This window comes from Chionomys nivalis, chromosome 17, assembly GCF_950005125.1.
Source record: "Chionomys nivalis chromosome 17, mChiNiv1.1, whole genome shotgun sequence".
Classification (NCBI taxonomy): Eukaryota; Metazoa; Chordata; class Mammalia; order Rodentia; family Cricetidae; genus Chionomys; species Chionomys nivalis.
This window is the reverse complement of record NC_080102.1, coordinates 5,364,609-5,388,789: the sequence shown is the minus strand read 5'-3', so window position 1 is coordinate 5,388,789 and position 24,181 is coordinate 5,364,609. Positions and strand designations below refer to the sequence as shown.

The 24,181-nt window shown below is 37.5% G+C and overlaps 1 protein-coding gene across 41 annotated transcripts in view; it reads right to left on the bottom strand.

Moving 5' to 3' along the window:
- Nucleotides 1-24,181, bottom strand: part of Rims2 (regulating synaptic membrane exocytosis 2) — a 377,964-nt gene that overhangs the window by 108,890 nt on the left and 244,893 nt on the right. For 24 of the 41 annotated variants that reach the window (XM_057791762.1, XM_057791764.1, XM_057791769.1 and 21 more), the window contains one exon: nt 9,783-9,883. The exons of the other annotated variants lie outside the window; for them this stretch is intronic. In XM_057791762.1, coding sequence (XP_057647745.1) covers nt 9,783-9,883 — 101 coding nt within the window. The remainder of the gene's footprint in view (nt 1-9,782; nt 9,884-24,181) is intronic. 41 annotated transcript variants of the gene reach the window in all.

The following is a 24,181-nucleotide window of genomic DNA, read 5'->3' as shown; positions in this document are numbered from 1 at the left end:
CTCTGCAAGTGTGGAGTCTGCTTTTCTTGGACGCTGAAGAATTAGCCACATTAACAGTAATAATCCGTTCTGATATGAGACAGCACCCCACTTGTTCCTTTTGAGAACAGACCCTCACAAGTAAACGTTTTCATGCAAACGGAAGCCAAAGGAGGACAGGATAAAATGCCAGCTCTCAGTCCACACTGAAGGACCCAGACATAGCAGAAGCACCTCACCAATTGGTTCAGTGATGCTCTCTTTAAAAGCTCAGGTCGGAAACGTTTACGGTCTACTTCGAATTAAGAAATATCAAGAAACTAGAAAGAGAAGCAGGAGAGGGACAGCTGAGGGCTGAAGATGGGGATGGCAAGAGCAGAATCTGAGGACATGAAAGGGAGAGGACGGATACTGGGGATGAAAGGGCATCAGATGGGAAGACTGGTAAGAAGACAGCAACAGGAAGATTGCCAAAAAAATGAAATATGCCACAATGAAACTTAATACCCTGAATATTAATTTTTTAAAAATTAAAAAAGAATATGAAGAAACCTGGCCAAATCCACAAAAACGTATACTTGGTCTTTTGTAGCCATCTTTAAGTATTACATGACTCACTGCCTAATTTTATAATTCATTAGAGAATATTTACATGCTTTATTAAGAAAAGAGATACCCTAATAGGTAAGCTTTGTTAATCATGTCCCAGTGTGAAGTGGCCAGCTAGCATCTCAAGGGTTGCTATAGAAATAAGACATGGGAGCACCAGCAGCGGGACCACAGCTATGAGAATCTGAAGCAGGCAGGTAGAGAAGAAATAGAATGAGTGGGGCTATAAAGTAGGGATTTATTTCAAATATCAGTACCTTGGAAGGTAATAGAATAGGTACTTGTATCTGGGAGAACCAAGGCTAACTAATAATCTGACATCTACATGGCATCAATGCAACTTAAAACGGCCTAAGAATCCCTCTGGCTCATTACATTTCAGCAGGTGGCAGACATGGCAACACTGTGCTGGGAATCTGGAAGATCTACTGCTTTAACCTTTAACAAGAAAGGGGAGTCCTAGATTGATCTCCACAGAGACCGTTCTGGACGGAACAGCTGCCAGGTATGTTTGCATCAGGGCAGTAGCCTCTACACAGAACTCCTGATCTTTAACTTTCATTGTTATCTTTAATATTCTATTAGAGTAGCATTTTATGCTTTCCATTTTCCAAGACAGGGTTTCACTGCGTAGTTCTGATTTTCTTGGAACTCTGTAGAGTTTTGTTTTAAAGGCACACATTTGTTAGTCATAGTGACTGCCTTAAAACTCTTCAAAGCCCATAATACTGTAAATTCATAAAAATTTAGAAGAGCAGTATAGAAGGATATAATACAGATACTGGTATTCTTAAAATATAATATCTGAGGGAGGACACAGCCCCTTGTGGGCAGTGCCATCCCTGGGCTGGTGGTCCTGGGTAATAAAACAAAGCCGGCTGAGCAAGCCATGGAAGCAAGCCTGTAAGCAGCACCCTCCATGGCCTCTGCATCAGCTCCTGCCTCCAGGGTCCTGCCCTGTGTGAGTTCCCGTCCTGACTTCCTATTGGTCAAATGTAGGCTCAATAAACCCTTCCTCCCCAACTTGCTTTAGGTCATGGTGTTTTATTGCAGCAAAAGAAACCATGATTAAGACAGATGTTAAAAAGTCACTTTCAAAATCTTTCCCAAAATAAGCTTATAATATTTTAGTTTGCCTTCATTATCCACGCCATGTTCACTAAGGAAGCTAAACATGAACTAAACTAGAATATCCTATTGACCACTCACTAGCCCATCCAATGCCCACAGCTGCAGGAACTAGAAAGACAATTGTGCTGTCCATTCTCAAAACTGCATATTTTAATTGGAAAGACAAGAATCAGGACCTGCACAGTACACAGAACAAAACACACATAACCATCAAGTCCCCAGGGCATAACTGGTCCAGAGGATCCATGGGTTTCCATGCGTTACTTCAACATTCTTTTTGTTTCTATGTCTTACTTCTTAACTGTGTGACAGTTTCATAATCTATATGAGAAATTTTAGTCATCATTGCCCCTCCCCCTGCTGGACTCCCTCTTCCCAAGAAGCCCCTCCTACTTTCACATATTCCACTGTGTGCGACCCACGGAGTTTATTTATTTGCTTCTTGTCAGATAGTAGGTGGGAGGTTATTTACTGGAGCAAGGGCAACATGCCAGTGACTGTCACTGAAGAAAAGGGCACCCTCCTCACACAAACTAGCTGCTCATAGTTCTCAGAGAGGATTGCTCCCACCCATGACAGAAGTTCAAAAACCCTTCTTGTGCATGGATATTTTTATGTTTGTAGTACTTGTGCACCAACACTTTATCTTATTAGATTGCATGAAATAATCTTACTATATTATTTCATTGCATTTATCCTTTATTTTTAATATAATTCCTGATTACATTAAGCAAGATTTCACTCCTTTCTGTGGCCCATATCAGCCATTTCCTAAAAAGTATTCTAATTGTTAGCAAATCATCAGTTCTGATAGATAAATAAAATCAAATGTGAAAGCACAAATTGTTATTTTTTTTCTGGAGGTAAAAGAGAATTGTTACTCCCTGTATTCTTAGAAAACATAGGAACAAACTGTGCTTTTAACACATGGTGCTACTGCCCATGGGCTGACCCTTTAACTGCAGGTAGCCAGATACAATTTACTTAACATTCTTTCTTTTGTTAGTTTATATTTACTGAAAAAATAAGAAATTACACTTTAGATGGTGCTACAAAAGTATAAGCTGCTGTTTCAGTCATTTCCAACAACTTCTTCATAAGAAAAGATTCTGTTAGCACTTCCTACCACTAAACGTGACTGCATGGCTGCAGGTAGAAACGGATAAACAGTGGAAGAGAAAGTAAGTCTGTGCCTGAATGTCAGCATGAAACTCAAGTTGAAAGGATCACACTTGGATGTGATTTCAGAGCTAAGGCAGAAGCTTTCTAAAGTGAACTTTCAGGAACAAACTCAGAATATTTTCTAAGGATCTCAGAGGACAGAAGGGGAAACAGGAAGAAAGAGAGAGAAAAAGGAACAAATCAACCAAAATGCTCAAAACGTTATAGCTTCAGTTAGCAGCATTAATACCATCACGCACATTGTACTAAGCAAGCCTTGCATAGTGCCTGCAATCTGGTACATGTAGACCAGAAAGGGGCCTTGGAGGTCCTGAACTGGAGAGGTTGTAAGTCACGATGAGGATGAGGAAACCAAATTCAGGCCTTCAAGAGCAGTGCATGCCTTTGGCCCCTGAGACATCTCTCCAGCCCCTCAAGTGGTCATTTAAATGACCATTAGCTAATTTGTAAAGATTTGATGTGGTCTGACTTGAGCTGCTTCCAAATTCACACGTGGAAGTCAGTGTATCAGAACGCGGCTGCATTAGAGGACAGGGACTTTAAGAGGTGACTGAGATAAAATGAGGTCATTTGGCTGAGTCCTAATTCATTTAAACTGGTGTCGGGACATAGCATAAAGAGAAAAAATGGGGAGAACCCAGAGAAAGGCTACACTGGAAAGTCAAGAAGGACATCGGGAGGAAGCAAAACTTTTAACCTGGATTTTAAATCTCTAGCATCCAAAAACTTGAGGGCATACACACCTGGAATTTAAGTTATTCAATCTACAGTGCTTAGTTAAGTAATGAACACAACATGTTGTTAAGGAAAAGGGGAAATTAAAGCTAACTTTTTCAAAAGAAAGTCAAAGATTCATTACATATTAAAATATAAAATGTCCAACATTTTATTAAAATTATTTACTGTGAATATTTTTTTTTTTTTTTTTTTTTTGGTTTTTCGAGACAGGGTTTCTCTGTGGTTGTGGAGCCTGTCCTGGAACTAGCTCTTGTAGACCAGGCTGGTCTCGAACTCACAGAGATCCGCCTGCCTCTGCCTCCCGAGTGCTGGGATTAAAGGCGTGCGCCACCACCGCCTGGCTGTGAATATTTTTTATATATTCCTATGAAATGAAGATTTGACTAGAAGTTGCTTTCATCAACGAAAACATCAAAGACAGAAACTCACTAACTCAGTTTTATGGTGTGTATGTGTATGTGCATGTGTGTGCGCGTGCATGTGTGTTTTGTATCTGTACGGTATGTGTATATATATATTATATATATATATAATGTGTAAACAAGCATTTCTAGCTAACTATACTAGCACATGGACATTTGAAATAAAATTGAAGGATATCCAGCTCAACAGAGAACATGAAAGAAACACAATAATTTGACCAGACTGGAAAAACACAAGAATATTCAAATAAGCTTTTAGGTTTCTCAAAAAACTATAACTTTTTATATTTTCTCCTTTCTTATTTTTATGTTTGCCTTAAAGACGATTTTATCTATCTGATCTGGGCTTGCTGTAAATGGCCATTCTTCTTCTTAGTGTCTCTTCGTCACCATCACCACCATTGCTAGTGTCACGTCCTGGCCAATGATGCTGGTGCTCGCACCCCCATAGTAACAGCTCTCTGTGCACACAGACGTAACTTGGAAAACAACTCTGCGGCAGACTAGGTAACTCCCCTCAGGCTGTGCAGTGGCAGAGGGAGACTATGTAGTTTACCGTGGAGTTCTCTTTAGCCAACTAGGGGTGATGCTCCCAAACTGTCCACACATCTGTATTTCTGCACAGTGCTCCGAATGCGGCTGCTACTGTAGACACTGATGACACACGGAAACAGAAACGCATGCATGCCCAAAGACTTCTTTGCCCTCAGTGATATACTCATCCCTTCTACTACTTATTTCAAGAATAATAAGAAACTGATTCAAATACAGAAAATGTTTAGGTCAGTTTTCAAATTTAACAATAGGAACGCACACTTTCTTTACTGGGCTTGAAGGGGCGGCTATGTAGATATTTTGCATGCTCAGAACAGTACTGCATACGCTGCCATTGGTATTACTGACTGGCCTGTAAAGCCTCGTCTGAGCTTTCTTCATAAATATACTTGTAAAGGACTAACCACAGAGCGGAGTACAAAAGGACACAGGGGTGATTAATTAAAGGTGTGGCGCTGGGTAGGGTGGAGGAGAGAGAGAAAGCAATCTCCACCGTGCACACGGTACCTCCTGACATTTCCTCTGCTTGGTAGTCTAGAAAATGGCAGCATTCATGACTCAGCACACTGGCTTTCCCGGAGTTTAACCGGTTGGCTTGGCAGAAAGAACTCGTCCAAGAAGCATCCCTTACCTTGTGTGCCTCCCTACAGCCCCAAAGCAGTTCTGCTGGTTTCTGGAAGTATGTTGGGATTTTTGCCATAGAATCTGTTCAATGCAGGGTTTTATTAAAATGAACGCAATAACAGAAAAAATTGACAAAGGCAAATAGAAGTTTTCAGAAATTTAGGTGTGGCCTTTTGCCGGGCCTCAGGCTGGAGTAGGGCCGAGAGGAACTGTAAAAATGTGAGCCCTACTTTTGCTTAAGACTGGCTTCCTGGAAGGGAGAGAAGCTCATTACTTTCTATGGGACGTCACAGAGTCCTGAGGACCTGGGCCTCCGGAGAGGCGTTACTGATGCCTGCTCCCATGGGCACCCGACTGTCATGGTTCTTGAGAACTGGTGTGTCATAGCTCCCTCTCCAGTAGAAGTAAAGCCTGGCTCAGACTCGCTGGGTGGCTTGCTGTATAACATCAGAAACTCAAACTTTTCGGGAACTCACCAAGGCCAGCTGGCCGGGGTCTGAAAAAGCATGGGACAAAACCGGACTCGCTGAACATAGCGGGCAATGAGGACTACTGAAACTGAAGAACAATGGCAATGGGTTTTTGATCCTATTGCACGTAATGGCTTTGTGGGAGCCTGGGTAGTTTGGATGCTCACCTTAATAGACTTGGATGGAGGTGGGTGGTCCTTGGACCTCCCACAGGGCAGGGAAACCTGATTGCTCTTTGAGCTGAGGAGGGAGGAAGACTTGATTGGGGGACGGGGGGGGGGGGGGAATGGGAGGTGGTGGCTGGTGGTGGGGAAGAGGCAGAAATCTTTAATAATTAAATTAATTAATTAATTAATTAATTAATAAAAAAACAAAACAAAAAAAAGAAACTCAAACTTTTTACTTAAGAAAAAGATTCCACTAGCACTGTATTTCAGTCAGTGCTCTACAACTCATACAGAAATTCATTGTTCTATTTCTAAATCATACCTAAAATTCATGCGTTTTATACATCTTAATAATCTGTATTTTAAATTTTGCCTTATGTAAGTCTAATCTATCAGCTTTCGGTTTATTTATGAGTCTCAGAATTAAGTATTTGAAATGTGTACTGTTAATCATAGGGACATTACATGGATGAAATGTCAACTTTGGCAGTATATTTTCTTCCTTCAGAATTTTGTTTATAAATACTAATCACGTGTTAAAGCTGTTTTATTTTTTATAATTTGGATGTCATTTCAAGGTTTATGAATTCTCACACTTTATATTATTTTCCTTTTATACGTTGGTTGAATGAACCTACTATAGAATGAAGGAAACACTTAAGGACATTTGTCCACCCTGGATCCCTCCATTAGCTCAGTTATCATTTGAATTTTATTTGGATCCATCACTTCCTTTGCATCGCCTATTATTATATTTAATTACGTCACTATTAGTAGAAAACCAATACCATCCGTGTCATTACTGGGCACTAAGTGCAAAGCACATCTTTTCCTATAGCTACCATCACACTGGCCCGTGAAGCTTCCCCAACACTATTACAGATAAAGAAACCGAAGATAAAGGGCCAAAGCCACCCGAACCACCCAGGGGAGTCTGCTTGGCTCCATGCTGGACTTCAGAACTGCTGCCCCAGTGGGACTACGCTTGACTTGTCAAGAATTTATGCATAAACACTCATGATGTGAGATCCCCTCTGTATGCTGTGAATACCATTGGTTAATAAGACAACTGTCTTAGGCCTGTGTAGGGCATAATATAGGTAGGCAGGGCTGGGAGAAAGAAGGCAGAGACAGGAGAAGCCATGGCGTCTCCGCCAGAGGCAGACATCCTGGAACCTTGCCGGTAGGCCACGAGCTTGTGGTAAAATATAAAATTCTGGAAATGGGTTAATACTAAATGTAAGAGCTAGCTAGAAATACACTTAAGTGATTGTCTAAGCAGTGATTTAAATAATATAGTTACTGTGTGATTATTTTGGGAGTCTGGGTTGCCTGGAAACGAACAAGCGGCCTCCTACAACACACTTGTGTGGTCACTCCTAACAAGCTTCAGCTGATCTCCTCCTCTATTAGTTGTGATGAAATATAATAGTTAAATTAATTGTGACAGTTTTGAAAATTGTCTAAAATATTTGCATCTATGACTCCATTAACTTTAGTTTTAATTGTACTTATTATTAAATGTACCTGTACTGGTGTCCGCATTTTACTTAAATGGATTTAATCGGATTATGTTACTCATGTTTATGAGATGTGTGAACAACTGCTCATCAAAGTAGAAACTTAAGAACACATGACAAGACACATGTGGGCTGTGCATGAGTGAGGGAGGAACCATCCTGTCTTCTGCAGCATCGTTTCTGCTTCTAGAAAACCAACTCACTGAACTCAATGAACAGAACAGTCTTTGAGATTATAGGTTAAGTGCATTATAGGTTTTTGGTCTATATTTGAATATACTGCAACAATTTATGGGTTATATTGCTTTTTAAGTGTGTGTAGTAAAATCATAAAATTACAATGTAGATACTATAATAGAAGATAACATCATGTTGATAATGGATAATTTTTTCCATAAAATGTCCTCTAAAAAAGGACATTATTATAGATAAAAATCTTTGAGGTTCATTATAAGTCTGTGCTAATGAGTTGTATGCTGTTATTTGTAAAATAGTAACAACGAATCTTTTTATTGAATTGTTTTGAAAATGATCCAAAATGCCAAATAAAGCTAATTCAAAAATAAACATTATATATTTAAATATTATATAATTCTCCATGCTATTTAATATTTAATTATGAATGATTATGCTAACTTATCACTATATAAGTCACAGATCAACTATCATTTGTGCTGCTAAGTTATATAGACAAATTACATGTTGCTGAACCAAAGAAGAGAACATGAATTTTGAAGATGAAAAATAAGTTAATCAATAAATCACTGACAAGAATGGAAGGAATGAATCATATTCAATATGGGGGAAAATTCAAAGCAAGACCAGTACATGACTGGAATGTCATATTCTTCTTTGAGGAAAAATGAGAAAATCCGATTAAACAGAAATCACATGTACATATTCCTTTATAGTCTTATTAAAAATACTGCCTCCTTCCGGTTTCTGAGAATACGAAAAATGTTTCTAGAAAGACTTTGGCTTTGCAGGATGCTTTGAAAGAGAATCACTAAGGAGGGTTTGTTACTATTGTGGGTTTATTAAGAGTTATTTAGAATTACCCACACAGAAGACTTGAGAAATCCTGAGGGGGGTAACAAAGTAGATTCTAGGGATTTTAAAACTAGACTAGTATTTAATACGATTCGACACAGAACTTCATAATACCGTCACCAACACTCCAGCATTGTAGCTAAAAGGGTAGCATGTGTTTTATACGTGGAAAGCTTTCAGCTCCATGCCGGTTATCCCAAAACTGACAAACTGGGTGAGCTACAGGGAACATTCCCAGGATCAGTGGATGACTGAGGCTCGTGTGCCTGGCTTCCCTGTGCTTTCTAATGTGGCTCACCTAAGCTCTCTACGTTATACATGACATGACCCAACTTTCTAATGTGGCTCACCTAAGCTCTCTACGTTATACATGACATGACCCAACTTTCTAATGTGGCTCACCTAAGCTCTCTACGTTATACATGACATGACCCAACTTTCTAATGTGGCTCACCTAAGCTCTCTACGTTATACATGACATGACCCAACTTTCTAATGTGGCTCACCTAAGCTCTCTACGTTATACATGACATGACCAACTTTCTAATGTGGCTCACCTGAGCTCTCTACGTTATACATGACATGACCCAACTTCTGTTTTCTAAGCTGTTTCCTCATCACTCTGCCTGTTAGTCTGTCATCAACTTAACATCTCCAGCTACTTTCCCTCACTTTGTCCTGGCTTTTGTTTTTTTATGACACTCTTTTCTGAAATGATGATATTATTGAGAATATGATATGGAATAATACAGTGAACAGGAAACTCGTGTTATACAAAAATATGATTCTAATAAAATGTCTTTAAAAATATAAAGGTTATGGAAAGAAAGATAAATAACATTTTTAATTTTCTTCCTGGCTAGACCTCTTATCTCAACTTATACCCAGAAGATAATTTAAAAATATACTTGCTAAAACACCTTTTGAACCTCCTAAGCAACCATATGCTTGCTCCAATAACTCAGTAATAAACCCAATTTAACTAAAATACCAAAGTAGTAAAAGAAAAAATATGTGTTAAAAAAAACCACACAGATATACACACACTACAGGATGACAATGGAAGACTTCCCTAAACTGTTTTGAAGGGATACAAATTTTATAAAATTAAAAAAATCTAAAAGCTTTGATCTTTAGATATTTTACTTTATGTGCTCTATAATAATGTAATTTTAATAAGGAGGAGAAGTATATCCCTAAGAGCTGGTACACAAACACATTACACACGTTAGCACTTCATCCCACTGGACCATTGCATGTATGCTGTGTCTGACTCATCTAGGCAGCTTCAGAGGATTGACTAGTTTACAACTTTTAAAAAGAAAATTGTCTTGCCTTCGAATGGTAATCTTGCTCCAGTCTGGGATCTGATCCGGCTACCTGTTTGTATTTGTTAATTTTCATTTGACGATTTCTCTCCTCTATATCCATAGCACCTATCAAGTAGAAAAAAACCCATAAAATTAATTTTCAGTTCTTATTTCCGAATCCTAATCAGGATGTATAAAAGAAGGAACGTGAGGCTGGTATGCTATATCCACTCAACGTAGCAGATATAAATTAAATGTATTGGCTTTATTTTAAGTTAAACTATGCATTTTGGTAAATAAAAGCATGACTATTAAACATAATAACTTCAACCTGAATAAAATATACTTGCATTAGAAGAGAAAAAAAACTAGATAAAATACACTGGTACATCTCTGTCAAAAAGAATGTATTTGGCAGTACACAATTTTGGCACAAGAACTTTGGCTCTCAATCCACCATGTAAATCTAATTGGTTTGCAGTTGGTTTCTGTTTCCCACATGCAATTTCAACCTGAACTTCTAAATTACTGCCATAAAATCAGGCTTTGTGTTAAAGCAAGTTCTCCTAGAATACACTATAAATCTAATTATCAGGAACTTTTGAATTTGAAATTTCTATAATTAAAATTTAAAAATAAGTTTATGAAATGCAGTTTTGATGACATCATGCTAGTAAATATACAAAATACTACTGAAAACAACTAAAATAGAATATAAAACTGAGAAAAATGAATAAGCCCATTATAAAAGTAGATCAGTGTTTTCAGTAACAGTTATTATGTCAAAAATCAATCAATTTTAGATAGGTTTGTAAACTCTGATTGGAATTTAAAACTAAATTCATTTAGCTAACCCTAATAAATAAATATATATATGGAATATATTAAAAGTATGATTTCCATAAAGAGAATTCATGAGAAGATCATTTTTTTTCAAAAATATATACATTGAAAAACACAAAAGCAGAAAATGAATTGAATGAGTTCAATTAGCAGCTATAGCAACACACTGTCATGTAAATTATAAGCACTATGCATGTAGACAGGAATGTAAACACACAAATAACATATATGCCCTTTGCTCAAGATCACACTAAAGCTGAAGTAAAGAGAGCTGGACAAGCATGTACCCGTGAAAATAAGCATCTCATACTTACCTGATCTAAAAGAATAATAATATGAATAGGACTGGAAGTGGAGCAACAGTGTTAGCAGTTACAGAGTCCTCTCCTCAGCCAGTGTTGGAATTCATAAAATACTACTTCTACTCTGTAGTAATTTCATTATATACCAGGTAAGTCTTGCTAATAAATTTTAAGTGGAGAACTGATTAAATAAGATAAAAGCGAACACAATTTTCCAGAAAGATTAACAAAATCTTGGGCAAAACTATGCATAAAGAATGAAATGATGTGACCTCCAAATATGCCATCAAATTTCTGCTGTGTGATGAGACAGGTTTAGGTCAACCATAGACTTCTGTCCAAGTGATGGAGTTACCTCTGTTTTTATGCCATCAAACATAAATCAATTCTTCAGTAAGTAACCAATAAACTATTAAGATAGTCATATTTTAATAACAGTATAACTGACTCCATATTAAATTTAGGATTGCAGATAAACTGGATGATATATTAAAACATGAATACCTGTGACATGAAATATAGTCCAGTGTAATACCTATTATTCCATTAAATTATCCCTGTGAAATTGTGCTCTGATATAAAACAAATTTGTTTTCCAACAGCAAAAGAATAAAAAAATTAGCCCTATATGAGAAAAAAAATTATGTGTAGTGAAAATGTGTTTTGCTTGGAAAGATTCCTTAAAAAGTTTTTATTTTGCTATCACAATCGAAAAATAGAATATTAAATACAAATAATACCAACTGACAAGAAAATGTAAGCACACGTAGACAGAGTTATAAAACACACACACATGAACATAAGAATTTTCTAATACTTAGACTTTTTGGTGTGGAGATGTCTATGCCAGCTACACTTAGTTCTTCTGAATACTGGGAAGCCAGCGACAGTAGGGAGGAGCGGCAGACTTTTCGTATAAAAGAGCATACTAACATACATTGTAGGTGGATGTGTGCGCGTGCATGCGGTCCTGTGGTGGAGTGCTCGTTTGTGTTGAGCATGAGAGCGTGTGCACGTCTGCATCCCAGGACCAGCTCCAGGGGCACTGTACTCCACGCTTTTGAGACAGGGTCTCTCATTGGCCTGAGCTCATCCTTTATGTTAGGTGCCAGGCCAGGGAGGCCCAGGGCTCTGCCTGTCTGCGACTGCTCAGTGAGAGGGACATAAGCACAGGGCACCATTCCTGGCTTTTGTCCTTTGACTGGGTGACAGGGATGGAACTCAGAGTCTCGTGCCCTCAGAGCAAGCAGCTTACTGAATGAGCTGGCTCCTTAGTCCTGAATTGCAGATTCTTTTGATTTGGCTCATAGCCAAACTTTAACTTGGCCGCAAGTCTGCCATGGCACAGTGTAAGCAGCCACGGGCGGTGTTTATCCAAATGACCACGGCTGTACAAACCCACAATGAGCAACACTAACTCTGTCTGAAGACAGCAGTGTCCGTTCTCAGTATTTCTGTCCAACACGTCAGATAAACACCAATGAAATATTTACCAGAAAATCAGGTGAGAGAAAGAAACAGAAGAACACAGTGAAAAGAGGAAGCTAAGTCATCCTTATTTGCTGATGGTATGATACACCTGCAAAAGCCCTCAAGACTCCATCAAAACTCGCAGAAATATAAACAAAACCAGCAAAGCAACCGAAAACAAAATTAACATAAAAATCAATAGATTTTCTACACAACAACTAATTTACAATAGGATCAAGAGATTAAAATGAAATACGTAGGAATGAAAGTATCAAAGAAATGAAGGGTTGCTACAATCTAGAATATGAAAAAAATCTTCCTTGTTTATGTATTGAGAGAATTAATAGTATTAAAATAGCCAAAACATCAAAAGAACTTTGCAAATTAAATGCAATCCCCAAGAAAATACCAGTGGAGTCCTCACAGAACTAGAAAGCAAACAAGCAAGCAAGCAAGCAAACAAACAAACAACCCAATTCAACTATAAGCAAAAGAAACCTCAAAATCAAAGCTATCGCGAGCAAGAAAACCAATGGTGAATGCATGACAATAGCTGACTTCAAATGCACTCATGGGCAATAGAGATAGCATCACTACCTGATAAATGCACTCATGGGCAATAGAGATAGCATCACTACCTGATAAATGCACTCATGGGCAATAGAGATAGCATCACTACCTGATAAATGCACTCATGGGCAATAGAGATAGCATCACTACTTGATAAAGACAGACACGGAAACCATGGAATAGAAAACTCAGAACCAAATCAATGCAGTAGCAGCTGACTCTTGACAAGATCCCCAAACACACATCAGACAAACAGTGCTGAGCAAACTGGACATCACATGGATTGAAACCAAACCCATACCTCTCCAATTTTATAAATACCAGCAGAAAACGCATCACGGACCTTTATGAAAGACTTGAAACTAATAGTTGAAAAAAAACAAGAGAACTCGTCAAGATTATAGCAAGGATTTCCTGAATAGGACTCCAATATCCTAGGGAACAAAAGCAAGAATTTAAATATTGAATCATATAAACTTCCAAACTTCTTTACAGCAAAGGCAACAATCAACAGAATGAACGGACAACTTAAAGAAGAGATATAAGTCCTTGCCAGATATTTATCTAACAGGATTAACATACAGAATACACAAAGAAACCAATAAACATCCTTAAAGATTTATTTCTAATCATGTGTATATCTGTGTGCACGTTTGCGCATGCAAGAGCCCCAGGAAGCCAGAAGTGAGCATCAGATGCCCTGAAGTTGGAGTTACAACTAACTGTTGTGGGTTCTGTAAAGTGGAGTCTGATTGACCACTGAGCCGTGTCTCAAGATCTCTAGTATGCTTTTAACACCCAACAAGAGTAATCAATCAAAATGGGAAAATGATCTAAACAAACATTTTTCAAAAAAAGGACAAATGAAAAAGCAAGAATAAAATATAAGTTGCTAAGAAATAAATGAAAAATACTTATAGTTTAGCTGCCAGAGAATTGCAAATCATAATAACCTTGAAATTCTTTTTCAAATCGGTGAGCATGGCTGTACTTTACATTAATAATAATAATATTATTATTTTAGGGAGGGGGTAAGAAATGTTGATGAAACACAGGGAGAAAAGAACCCTAATACATAATGGGTGGGAAAGTGATTAACACTGCCACTAGGAAAGCAGTATAGAAGTTACTATTAAAAACCAAAACAACAAAAACCGCAAGAGAACTGGAATATGTTTCAGCCACACCACTGGTGGGTATCTGATTGAAGGCACTGAAGCTCATACATAAAGTTTGCTGAGTTCCATTAGTCAAGTTGTGAAATTAAGATGGGCAACTTGTCAACAAATGAAAAATAAATAAAAAACATGGCACATATACATGGTAGCATAAAGTCAGCTAGAGAAAAATGAAATCATGTCATTTGAAGACAATGGACGGGAGGATGCTGTGTAAGCAAAATATATGTATAATCCAGATACCAGAAAGACAAGCGTCACAGGATTTCTTTCATAAGTGAAACTTAAAGAAAAACAAAATTTAAAAAATACATAAAGATGATGCTAAAAAGAGGATCTATAATGGAAGGAGGAAGAAATTAGAGGGAGTGGGGAGGGACTGCATAATAGAAGGGGTGGATGGGAGTGAACACATGATCACAGCACAGTATTCCGCACATGGAAGCCATGGGCAAAATGAACTAACCTGCATAACTAACAACATTTATGACTTTAAAAAAGCTTTCATTTATAAAACAAGTATGGTACAAGATTTAGGTCATACTGGCTTAATTTTACATGCATAATGGTCTTTTTCATTAGTAATGATCAAAAAATTACATAGGATCTGAGCTGGAAAGATAGCTTGAATAAACGCTGGACTTGCAAGCAAGTAGACCTGAGTTCAAGGCACAGAATTCAGCTCATAAAGAAATACATGCATGGTGGTGCACACTGACAATTCCCATGTTGGGACTTGGACTCAATGGTCAGCCAGCCTAACTTAGCAAGTTCCAGGCCAATGAGAAAGACTGCGTCAAAAAATGAAGCGAATGCAGCTGAAGAGTGACAGCCAAGGTTGCCTCTGGTCGCCACACAAATGCACACATGTGCATGTGAGCACACATGTACACACACAAAATATATGATTAGATTCATGAATCATTATTTGAATTTAACAGACCACTACAAGTGCTAAGAATAATACTAATCCTTATTTGTTATAATTAACTATATCGACCAAATTTCCAATCTCCAGGTTAGCTCTTTCTCTCCAAATAATCACCATTTATAGAATGTACCCAAGAGGATTCACTGATTCTAGCCAAAACAATTAATCTCAGTGGATCACATTAGTTAATTTGAATTAATAAACCCCCAACAGTAACTTTGAAATCTTCTAGAATAAACCGTAGGACAAATGAACACCATACCATAATCGATATGCCTTATATGAAGTCTCAGAGAGGAAGAGCCACGAATAAACTCACCATAAAGAGTTCGCACTGGTAGGTTTCAAACTCTGGACAGAGGGCTAAGGTGCCTATTTAACACATCAAAGCAGACGTGGCTGCCAGGTTCTCCTGGCAGCCCTCAGTCTCTTCCTGTCACAGGGCCCTCCTGGCTGGCATACCCAGTCCGCTACCCCAAGCTTCTCCCGTGCAGGGGCTGCCCTTCCCTTCCCTATACAATCCAACTATTTTGGTTACCTGGACTCTACCCTGTTTGGGTCTCCTGGCTGCTGCACCTGGTTCCCTTCCCTTCCCCCGTCCTCAGATGGCTCAGGGTCCACTTTCTCTTAGATGTCCCTCTCTCTGCTTATCTCCCTTTGATCTATAATAAACTTCCTCTTCCACCATACCTAGTATGATCATGTCCTTTCCTTTCTTATTATTTCTTTATTTCATTTACCCACTAGCAAATAAATTTTTCTTTGCTGGACTTTTACCCAATCAAAGGAAAGCAATCCAGAAATAATATTTTTGTTTCATTCAGATTTAACCTTTTTAAATTTGCCCTTCTTGGGATGAAAACAGTAAGATTCAAGGCAAATGGAAAGGGAATTGACTGAACAAAAAATGGACCTTAAAATCATATATAGATGAGGAAAGATAGGCCAACAGATAAACTGAAAGTAGACAGTTTTTGCCTTGTTTTGTTTAAGATAAGCTCTCATAACATACTTCAAACTGGACTTGAATTCCCAATCCTCCTGCTCCAGCCTGCTGTGTGTTGATACTACAGCAATGTGCCTTCAGGTCCATCTCTGCTCATTTTACAAAGGTACCAGTGATGCAGGAGACTTCTGTCTCTGCTTGTCTTTGTACCATGGCAGGTAACTAGCACAGGATATTCAGGAGCTTCACCGCTTTACATCCTAGACGTACTAACAACGCTAATGTTATCATATAACATTATATAACTTGTATTATATAACAAACTCCAACAAAGATGTTCTGCAGAATTATTGTGATATGATTATTGTTCATTTTAATTTCTTTTATATTTTTCATTTAAACATTTTAAGACTCTTATGAGCCCTTAGTTATAAAATAAAATTATATTAGCCAAGGTTTTAAATCATAATTTAAATAAAATGATAATACTATATCAAACAAAGACATAAAATAAGAAAAATGTGGGTGTTTTAACCGAGAAAACTTGTAGAGAATACGTTTGCTACTTAAATTAAGGACACATTGCTAAATTAAATGATAGCAAACCCTAAATATGATGTTTCCAGTGCAGTAACAATTTCTTTCTAAATATACATGTTGTCCTCCTAAAGGTAATCATATATTTGGAACATGAGCTGGGCTAAAACTCGTAACATTTATGAAGCAACATTGTAAGGAAGAAGGAAGAAGGAAGAAGTAGAGAGGAGGGGTTTAGGGGTGTAGACACTCATTTTGATTCATATCATACAAAAGAAAATAAACAATTTATATGTTTTATTTATGGTGTCTAAATAAACATTTCACAAAGTGGCATTCAATTTTTTAGTCAGATTTAGGCTTGCCATTAGCTGGAGAGTTATTGCCAACGGCTAAAGGAGGTATTTGGAAGCATGGTTTTCAGCTGTACTTATGCCTGGCAGCCACGCTGTGCGTCTTTCTCAAGCTGCTAATTGGTCACAGATGTAAAAAGTACAAAGAAGAATGTCATGCCGTTTAACCCTACTTCATGATCCACAAACAGGAACATCTAAAAAGTGGATAGTAACAATGAAGAATAAAACCCAGCTGAGGCCACTCTTATGAGAAATAAACTGGAGGACTAGATAAATAGCTATCCGGGCAGGTGACTTCATCTGGATGGAAGTTAACCTTCCAGCAGTTCCCATGCAAGTTACATCGAGGAACCTCAATAAAGCCTGAAGCGAGACTGGAGTGTCTGGGGTGTCATTCACTTGGGATCTCTACATTCCTGTCTCGCTTTCCTCATCTCGCCCTTCAGTCCGCTTTCCCAGATCACCCTGTGCATGCTGGATCCATTTTCGGCTGTTAAATGTGCTGCAGGTGTTCTGTAAGTTACAGGTATGTTGGAGGTGGGACTGGGCTGATCACTTCAACCTAAATTTCTCAGACAGCTTGGGTCTTTAGCTGTTCAAAACATTGTACAGTAGAGAGCTGTGGGCTTTAGCTACTGAAGGAATGTTTGTAAACATTCCTTGAAAAAATGGGCTTGCAGGATGTGAATTCTAACAGTCCTAGGTGAAGACTTCTTTAAATAATTTCTCCTTTTACAGGTCAGTTATGTTGTATCATAAATTTAATATGACATCAATGTAACTAGGGAGCAACTTTAATGTAACATAATGAAGTGTGTTGATCATATAGCTACTTAAAGAAGAATTTTTAAGACTTTATTACATTTTTATTCCTGTATTAATAGACATATTATCAATATTAAGACATTAAATCTAGAATTGATTATAATTATACAAAATGTGTAGGTTTGGTCTATAATATTAAGAGGAAGCTTTAAATGGCTGAGGAACTCATTTTATTAATATTATATTTTGGCCATCAGTTTAGGATTTCATGACAAAATCTCCAAGCTTATTTTTCAGAAAAAAATTATGTCTACTTTTTACCTACTTTGTGTTCATTATTAGCAAACCCATAACTTTTTGCATTACAGTTTTGGCACTAAATTTACTACACTGATAATCTCCAACCAACTAACCAGTAAGGTGTTTAAATAATGATCATTTATTATTTTTATTTTTTTAAAATATTTATTTTATTTATTTATTATGTATACAATATTCTGTCTGTGTGTATGCCTGCAGGTCGGAAGAGGGCACCAGACCTCATTACAGATGGTTGTGAGCCACCATGTGGTTGCCGGGAATTGAACTCAGGACCTTTGGAAGAGCAGGCAATGGTCTTAACCACTGAGCCATCTCTCCAGCCCCCAGGACTCTTTAAAGAGAAAAATTTTAAATTAAATTGTACAGATTTGTGTGTATGTGTTTGCTTTCATTCAACATAAGAATAAAATTAATGGCTGGATAAAATAGAATACTTTACATTTTAAGAGTAAGAAATTAAATCCCAATAAAATAAAACAAAACACTACCATGGAAAATGAAAACATGCAGAAAGCTAGGAACAAGTCATTGTCTCATAAAAGCTGTCTTAACGATTACAGTAGCGTGCTTGTTTGGCAGTGTGTGGTAAAAACTCAGGACCACACACTTACGTGACAACTGCATTCTACGCTAGTAGCCACAAACTAATAACCTGTTAAATATAGCATATAAAGCAAATACATAGAAACAATAGCAAATATAAATAATTTAGAATAAGTAATAATACAAAAATAAATTAAAAATAATACTATATAAAAGAAAAAATACTTCTATATATTTTCCCACATATCTTGGCTTGAACTATTTATAGGTTATAGTGACAAAGAAAATAACGTCAAACATCACGGGAGATGTGCATCTAGGATCCTAAAGTTACTAACCTACTGGTTAACCTTAGCAAAGCATTTAACCCACCTCACTTTACCTACCACGGACATCATCTTGACCTGCTAGTCACTAACCTACTAACAGCATTTCCGCTGTCAGAGGCTCTTCTTGGTGCCTCTGTCGTTTCTGTCTTTGGACAGAACGCACTAGTCTGTAGAGTCTAACACAGCGCTGGGCGGTGCAGACCAAGACATTCCTTGCAGTGTGCTGACTGTGATAGTGGCAGAGTCCGCATCTTACCACGACAGACCTATCACCCACCACAGTGGGGGAACGTTTGCTGAGAAAGCTTCAGATTTCAGTTACCTAATAACAAATCTGTTTCATAACAATATCAGAAGCCAATAAAACATCTTTCTTTTTCTCTGGGAATTTTTAAATTTATTTTCTGAGAATTTTATACATGAGTATCTATCATTTCTAACTCTCCCTCTCCTTTCTCTAAATTCTTCTAATTCGCGTGCTTACTAGACACCATCTCTTCTTCTGTGGAGCGCTGCCTTCATTACCAGCTCTCTGCCTCAGGATCTCTGACCTCTCCCAAATTATTTCTACCCTCTGGCTGTCCACACACACACACACACACACACACACACACACACACTCCCTTGACAACCTCTAAATGAAGCTCTGAATTTTTTCCCTAGAGTAGCATAACTTCCCTCTCTCCTTCTGCCACCGAAACTTTATATATTGCATTTCTTTTATCTTCTTAGTACTCATGTTCTTCTTACAAAATTCCCATTCCACTTCGTTTGTTTTAAAAGTCCTGACCTTTGTTCTCGAAATCTTTCTGCTTTGATAAGAGACATTCTTAGCTTTCCCCCAGAAGACTCTGACATCCCTTTCTTCACACTACAACCCAGTGTGGCCTCTGCTTCTAAACAGAGGGGCCATTTCTACTCTTACCCAGGATAGAAAGCTGACGCTACAATACTAGCTGTCTCAGAAACATGCTGATATAACGTTGTTTGAAGCTTACAGCATCAGGCGTGCACACACACACACACGCGCAGAAGGTGTGGGCAGGTGAGAGGCAAAGCCCAGAAACAGACCCCTACTTTCTAGGCCTGCATTTCTGCTCCTCCATGTTTACTTTCTGATCATATGTAAATCTCTTTTATGTTCATTCAGTTCCAAAACAAAGTCCCACACCTCTCTTCATCCATCATGGACACTCAGTAGCTTCAATCACATACACAAAGTTCTAGCATTAAAGTCTATTTGCCGCCCCCACCCTCTCGCCAACCGCCATGTATGTTCTACCTCAGAAACCCATTCCTGGGACCAAGCTTGCCCTCTTTGTTATTTGTAAATATCTAACACAATAAATTAAATATCAGATTATGCTCTGACAATACTCTCTTTTCTTTGATTTGTCTTTATTAATCCCATTGCTTTATATGTTTCAGTACTCAACCTCTGTGAACGCTGACTTTGCTAGTCTCTACGTTAACACCGCTTGAAGCCTTTGAACACACTGTTTCCCTGTTCCCATATCAATTTGAAACATTCTTTATAGAGATAGTCAACATTTTCTAGCTTTTAATATACAACTCGATAGAACAATTACTTCTAAACTAACCCAAATCTTGCTAGAAAGGATCATATCACTTTTTTGTGATTCTCACATTATAACAGTGTCTATAACTAATTATTGCCTTTGTTTGTTGGACGAGCCCCGAAAATCCCTGCAGCTGTGTGTGTTTGCCTTGATCTTTCCTACATCCAGCAGGGCACTCCAGCGAGTTCACTTAGAGAAAGTGTGTTTAATAGACATTCCAGCTTCAGCTCTCCCCTGAATATTTGTTTAAAACATATTTTATTTGCATGTGTATTTTTTGAACGCGCTGTTCAAACCATCCATATTGGCATGTTTACATAGCACATTATCCTCATCTGTTAATTACTAATAGGAATAAGAAAATAAATTTAATAAACTTAATCAGGGCCTGTGTTAGGTCTTTGGTACCCTCATATCCTAGAACAATGATGGTTATGATATAACTAAAAAGTTTTTTTTCTACTTATGTAAAAGAGGAACAAATCAAGTTTTAAATGTAGAATAAGTTTGGGAGTAAATTATGATTAACTTATTAATTTAATCTGGCTGGCATACTCACATATATACATAAAAATGCATGTATCTTTTATATCTCTGGTTATTTTTCTAGTTATAGAAAGACAATGTACACACATTGTATGAAATTCACTATTTTACTTTTATCCATCAAATTGGAGCAGCTGCTGTAAAAAGATGAAAAATAAATACTTTAAAAGCCTGCAAAATTAAATATTTTCATATATTAGAAAATGAAAATTTATGAAATGAGTAAAAAATAGCAAAATGCTTCCAGGCAGGGTAAGTTAGACTATATGAAAAGCAAAGCAAAGGGAATCAGTAGGCGAGACAGACCTGTGCATCTTCCCCCTGCGGAGTCCCCGCTGTCTGCGGCCACAGCACAGAATGAACATAGACAAAGAAGAAGGATGTGAGTGATGAACTCAGGGGGAACGCGACACTGAAGAAAAGAGCCCGCCACTTGGAGGGAAAATCCTGGGCAGTCGCAGGGAAGGCAGTCGTCAAGTGCATAGCGTTTAAAAAAATGCAAGGATTGATGGCAAGGTAGGTAAGTAGCTGTAGGTTAGCAGAATGAGAAAAATAAAGTTAGTGTGTAGAAGAGGATCTAAAAGTTAGTAATCTAAGGACAGCCAATCTTGAATACAGACACTGAAGGAAAATACCATTACTAAAGCCAGTATTGTTTATGTCCACATTTTCAGAGATTATTGAGTTAAATTAAAACCCGTGAAAATGCCTTCAATATTTAAGTATCTGAAGAAAGAATTAAATTGAGTTATTTCATTAAAAAGAAAACGATGTCCCACCCAAACTGTGATGTTTCTACAGTTAATCAGAAAAACGTTTGTCTATCAGGCCAACATCTCATTAAATAATTTCACTCTAGTTAAATGTTTAAATAAAAAAATACAAAATAATAAAATATAACACAACTCATCATAAGAACAGTGGATGAAATATAAGGATGTAGCTTATCACTACATTTTGATGAATTTCTTTTGACCACAATCCTTTATAATAAGCATCTATTCTGAAAATCTTCACAAATGTCACATTATAGATTGTTACTACAATAACATTTACCCCTGCAAACCATTATTGGCTGGAAGGGATAGGGCATACGTTTGGGAAATAATACTCTTTTAACTACTACCCGAGAATTTGAAAAGACATTGGTTTATATAGTAATTTGAAATCAAGAAAAAGCCCATTAAACTAAGCTTCCAAAGAAAATTTTCAACATATTAGTGACGTAGTGCTAGCACAATTGACACAGGGAAGCAATTTAACACAAAGTCATAATCTCCTATGGAAATCAAATACTCATTTCTGAATCAAATACACAAAATTCTTAAAAATCACTCTGTTCTAATTGTTTGAATTATGGGTTTTGAGTAATTATGGGTGATGAAGAAAAAACATGTTGGAATACAAATATATTAAATTTTAAGTCCTAAAGTAATTAATTCTTCAAACAAATGCTCCTTCTCATAGCTGGTAAGAAATAAAATCTCCCTATGATAAGCAAAGTACTAAGAGGTCTTAGAAGAAGCTGAATGATAAAAGAACTGGAAAAGAAAGGACAATTTTGATACCTAGCAATGTTGTTTTATTGTGAAAGCATATTTTCGTGTATCAAGACAAGACACTCCTCACAGCTGTGTTTCAAGCTAGCGGCCCCTAATATAATTGAACACAAGAAAAAAATATCTATGCCCTTCAGAAACGCACACATATACATGTATAGCAAAATGAGCAAGCCGTGTTCCCCCTTCCACGCCCATTTCACCCCCACCGTGAGACACCACAATGTCAGCTATATTGACAACAGGCCCACACTGAGCTCTTTTTGTCACATTGTTATTCTTTGATATGACATTTTATAGAAAAACATTGACACAGTGCTAGAACAGTTAAAAGGATAACATGTTAAAAGTAAACTGGCAAGAATTAGAAAAAAAGATTGTTTACAGATACAGCAACATCTCAATTTAATCTCTTTTTTTAGAAATGCAATTAATTAAGCTTCCTTCTCTTCCAAGCATTTTCCCGTATACTAGATTGATATGGTTTTCATACTATATATTGTTCTGTAAATGGCAATTTCTTCTCGATTTCACTCGTTATTAGTAAACAGAAGACACAGAGAGTTCGAGGGAACTTACCCAAAGTCACAAAACCCATACAGTGACAGGATCAGTAACAGAATAAACATTTTTCCTGATTACCTGGCTAATTTTCTAGTCAATGCTATATGCCCCAAGAACTTGTGAGACAAAAAAAAATCAAAACTATGAAGAACCAAAGACCCAACCTCCTCACCGAGAAACCTGAACTGGACATTCAGTAGAAGACCCCCACACCATACATGACCAGTTAGCCAGGATGTTTTCATTTTATAAAGATAGCACAGGACCTACATTCTTAGAGGCAATCCTTTAATACAAATTTTATAGTATTCATAAAGCAAATAAAAAGGATATATCTTGAGCACGATTTTACTATTGACAGAAAGTGTCTATTAAATCACTTTCATTATTTATGTCACTATGATACAGTGATGAACAGGTCAAAAGAGTATATATAAAATATAACTCAGACAGACAGAGTCATCGAGCAAATCAGCAAACCTCCATGTAGAATCAGTTACCAGCGTTGTAGAAGGCTTTCTTGCCTTCCTTGGGGTTGCAGTTATTTATGTAGTGTGTGTTAAAAACAGTCTCATTTAAAAGAAACAATCACAAATCAGACTTCAGCAATCACATCTTTTGTCAAGCTAACACCCACTGGCCCTTAGAGGAAGCTCTGTGTCAGCCTGTAGGTCCCCATGCACCCATGTTCTCAATGAGTTATTAAGAAAAGATTTTGGAAGACGGCATGAGGTTAGAATGAGAAGGCAATGAGTGGTACATGTATAGCTCGTTTTACATATGTAAGAAGTTGTTAACGATAGAGTCAATTTTTAAGAAGTTTGATGCGCCCCCTCTGCACTTCCCGTTTCTGTAGCTCTCATCTGATCATCGCCATGACACAAATGTTATGCTTCCCAGTGTCGATGGTAATTTAAGAATGGTTTTCCGCTTCCGTCAAAGCCAGTTACCACACCCCTCTAAAGACAGCAAACCAGGGCCTTCATTTAACCAGCCAGGCAAGAGCCATCACAGAGAGAGAAAGGACCCCGTTTCCTAAGTGCTGACTTCTGCCACAGGTATGGTTAGAGCTTTGTTTCAGACT